Source organism: Wolffia australiana, chromosome 14 (assembly GCF_029677425.1).
Source record: "Wolffia australiana isolate 7733 chromosome 14, ASM2967742v1".
Taxonomy (NCBI): Eukaryota; Viridiplantae; Streptophyta; class Magnoliopsida; order Alismatales; family Araceae; genus Wolffia; species Wolffia australiana.
Window position 1 is genome coordinate 6,952,147 of NC_135848.1, and position 4,174 is coordinate 6,956,320.

The 4,174-nt window shown below is 44.5% G+C and overlaps 1 protein-coding gene across 1 annotated transcript; it reads left to right on the forward strand.

Moving 5' to 3' along the window:
* The first annotated feature begins 659 nt into the window (after positions 1–659).
* On the forward strand, positions 660–3,529 carry BOU (Mitochondrial substrate carrier family protein). Its single transcript, XM_078586375.1, has 3 exons — positions 660–843; positions 1,746–2,154; positions 2,806–3,529. Exons 2-3 carry the CDS (start codon positions 1,763–1,765, stop codon positions 3,296–3,298), a joined length of 885 nt encoding a protein of 294 aa, XP_078442501.1. The 5' UTR covers positions 660–843; positions 1,746–1,762; the 3' UTR covers positions 3,299–3,529.
* Positions 3,530–4,174: the final 645 nt, after the last annotated feature.

A 4,174-nucleotide genomic window follows, 5' to 3' on the forward strand; every position in this document is an offset into this window, starting at 1 on the left:
ACCACCCGATTCACATCTGACGGTCGAGATGTAGCCACATGGCCCCGCTATGACATTTTGCATCAAAGTCCCTGCATTTTTACTTGCATGCCAATTGACGCCGCTCAGATTTAAGTGTACATATGTCCCTTTGCATTCTCTCTCCTCCGTATTTTCCTAAAAAATTTAGAAAAATCTATATTAATATATTAAAAATATAAAACGGGTTTTTTTTCGTCCGGGACGAGGGACGGGACGGTTTTTCCCCTGATGAGACAGTTTTTGTACCGTCAGACGAAAATTAGTCCCATCCTTGGTCCTGCACGGAATCCGGACGTCGGACGGGATGAAATTCTTCCCGTCCCGTCCATCGTCCGCGTCCGGGACGATACGGAACTATATACCAAGGAGGGCTACATATTTAAAAGGAAATGCAAGGTGGAAAGACGATAATGCCCCGAGTGGGTTTACTAGAGAGAATTTATCTTAACACCATTTTGTAGGGATGCGACACCGATGATAGATGACCGATGACGGATGACGGAAATGCCGCGGCTATCAGACCTCAGCTCTTGCTCTGCTTCTGCAATGGGGGTGGTGTGAAATGACGAAATTGCCCCGATTGCATAGCAAAAGATGAGCCGCTTATTTTTGTGCGATTCGTCTGAGTTCTTAGCTCTGGTCCCATCATCCTTAGCCGAGATTCTTTGCTCACCACTACTTTCGCTGCCATTCTGCCAATACCCACTACTTCTCTCTCCCTCTATCTTCATTAAAAGCTCAGTTTCTCAGATTTCCAGCCGGCTTGGAGCCTGAGAAGACTCCATCCGCAACCCGCGGCCTCCCCGGCGACTCAAGTTCCTCGTACGCCCCCTCTCTCTTACCCATCAAGTTTTTTTTTTGAATTTTGCGTTTTTAATCTCGAACACTCGCTTCCTCCGATCTCGGAGCTTTCTGGGTATCCTTGTTTGGTTCTTTTCTTGTTCACGTCGTTCTGTAGTTGTGTCCTTGCATTGATCGGTCTTAATATCGGGAAACTTGCACAATGTGGATGTAATGCAGCCGTTTCGTGCGAATAAGTTGCTGAAATGACTGAATCTTTCGGTTTATTCGTCGAAGATGGCGGCTTACGTTGCATTATTTCTGATTTTTAACCAGATTTAGGCTTCTTGTAGACTTTCAAATCTTATTTTTTGGTCTTAAAATCCAGAGCTCGGATCAGCAGTCTTATAATTTCCACTATTTCCTCCGTTTTATCGAAGTTATGCATTCGTTTAATTTAGGCTGAGCCATGTAAACCTTGAGGGCGTGTGATTGTTGTGGTTTTCTGTCATGAACTTGGGCCCCCATTTCAGCTGTTTTAATTTTCGCCTGTTTTAACGTAGTGGAGAGTGATGATATACTTGAAAAGAGATGATCGAGTGGGACAAGAAGAAGATTGAGAAGAAGCTCTAAATCGAACCGATCGATTTTTTCTTCATTTCATTTTTTGAAAAAATTTATTGAGTTTATATTTTATTATTCTTCTTAGAGTAGACTTAAATATAGAAAAAGGGTCCCTTCATTTTTTATGTAAGGTTTCTTCAATTAAAGATAAATCCAACGCTGATATAATAATGGGATAGTAAAATACTCATTATAACTTAAAAATGTGTTTTTTTTTGAAAAAAAGTTATAGCTCAAAACATGAATAAAAAAAATTAAGATGAAAGTTTCTGTCATACATCCATATGAACTGACATACTCCGTTATTGTTCTTTCCTAAGTTCCGAAGTCTTCCGAGATGGCCGACGTGGTCAAGGATCTGGCGGCAGGAACGGTCGGTGGGGTGGCACAGCTAGTCGTTGGCCACCCGTTTGACACCATCAAGGTGAAGCTTCAGAGCCAGCCGGCACCATTGCCGGGGCAGCCACCAAAGTTTGCTGGCGCCATGGATGCAGTAAAGCAAACACTGTCGGCCGAGGGGCCGAGGGGCCTCTACAAAGGAATGGGAGCGCCTCTTGCCACGGTGGCCGCCTTTAATGCTCTTCTCTTCACCGTCCGGGGCCAGATGGAGGGCCTAGTCCGGTCTGAACCCGGTTCACCACTCTCAGTGAACCAGCAAGTCGTCTGTGGTGCCGGCGCTGGTGTCGCCGTCTCCTTCCTCGCCTGCCCGACTGAGCTCATCAAATGCAGGTAGTTCCCTCAAACACATCGTTCAACTAGCATCTTAGATAAATCTGTTTCATCATTGAATAGCACCTCTCTGAAACCCCCAAAGTAGTGGTTGGAGTATTTATAGATCATAGTGGATAGAATTCTTCAAAAAATAATGGTAGATAGAAACAATGCTGTGAAGAGTCCTATTGAAACTTAGATATGAGACCTGCTTGCCATCCACACCAGAATGCACAGAGTTTTCCAAATAGAACCTGAAAGTGGAGGAAGACCTTCTGGGGGTATAAGACTCAGGGCTAAAGAGAGAGCCAAAAAGGATCTTTGTATATTATCCTGAATAATCTGAAATGTAATCTATTCTGCTTAATGATCTGTTCTATCCATCCTGTCGGAGCAATCCATTCGGGCCTCTTGATCATATCTAATTTGATGTAGCCATGGTCAAGGCACGATCTATCTGAATTTTGGTTGGATTTGAACCTGACCCTTACATCAGTGATTGAAACAAGTTTTTGCAGGTGGCAGGTGCGCATTCTGGATCATAGTCAACCCAAACATTTATTAATAAATTGCTTATAAAATCCATCACCGGAACTAAACGAAATAACTTTAAACAACAAAGATGGAAACTTTTTCTGAGAATCTCAAGTTCTTGGGTGTGTTTCACAGGCTGCAGGCACAGAGCGCGCTTTCTGGGGCCTCGTCCTCGGCGGCCAAATACTCTGGCCCGATGGACGTGGCAAGGCAGGTGATGAGATCAGAGGGCGGCATAAGGGGCCTGTACAAGGGGCTGGTGCCCACGCTGGCGAGGGAGGTGCCTGGAAACGCCGTCATGTTCGGTGTTTACGAAGCAGTAAAGCAGCAGCTGGCGGGCGGCACGGACACTTCGTCGCTGGGCCGAGGGTCATTGATTGCAGCTGGAGGCGTGGCAGGGGCCTCGTTCTGGGGCGCCGTTTATCCGACTGACGTGGTGAAGAGCATGCTACAGGTGGATGATCACAAAAACCCCAAATTTTCAGGCTCATTGGATGCTTTTAGGAAGATCTTTGCCTCTGAGGGGGTGAAGGGTCTGTACAGAGGCTTCGGCCCTGCCATGGCCCGCAGCGTCCCTGCCAATGCAGCATGCTTCCTCGCGTACGAGGTGACTCGAGCCAGCCTCTGATAACAATGCTGATGATGAAAACGATCTCTGCCCATTTCTTTCATACCCATTTGGCCACTAATTGACGTTCGGATATGATTCATCCCAAATGTGATATTGATGTTAAGATCACGATGCCATTAGTCAGCTGGTTTTATGTGTCATTTTCTTCTCCAATACCATATTGATTTAATGTATAGGGATGACCAAAGACTCTGATGATGATGAAATGGGTATCTCTTAATTTTCTCACTCTTTAATCCAAATGATTAACATATGGATAATGCTTTACATCCTCAACCTATCTAGGGGGAGTCTCGTCACGCTAGCTGACAAGGGCGTTTTAGTCATTTGACATATATATATGCTTTAAGTAGGACAGCTCTGCCTTTAGTAGTCTCGTCACGTTAGCTAACAAGGGCATTTTAGTCATTTGGCATATATATATACTTTAAGTAGGACAGCTCTGCCTTTAGTAGTCTCGTCACGTTAGCTGACAAGGGCATTTTAGTCGTTTGGCATATATATATGCTTTAAATAGGGCAGCTCTGCCTTTAGTAGTCTCGTCACGTTAGCTGACAAGGGCGTTTTAGTCATTTGGCATATATATATGCTTTAAGTAGGACAGCTCTGCCTTTAGTAGTCTCGTCACGTTAGCTGACAAGGGCGTTTTAGTCATTTGGCATATATATATGCTTTAAGTAGGACAGCTCTGCCTTTAGTAGTCTCGTCACGTTAGCTAACAAGGGCATTTTAGTCATTTGGCATATATATATGCTTTAAGTAGGACAGCTCTGCCTTTAGTAGTCTCGTCACGTTAGCCGACAAGGGCATTTTAATCATTTGACATATATGCTTTAAATAGCGCAGCTCTGCCTTTAGTAGTCTCGTCACGTT

Excerpts from the sequence above, each read along its gene's own strand:
- BOU (XM_078586375.1), top strand. The coding sequence starts at position 1,763 with ATGGCCGACGTGGTCAAGGATCTGGCGGCAGGAACGGTCGGTGGGGTG. Across the intron at positions 2,155-2,805 it reads ACTGAGCTCATCAAATGCAG|GCTGCAGGCACAGAGCGCGC; the intron begins GTAGTTCCCTCA and ends TGTGTTTCACAG.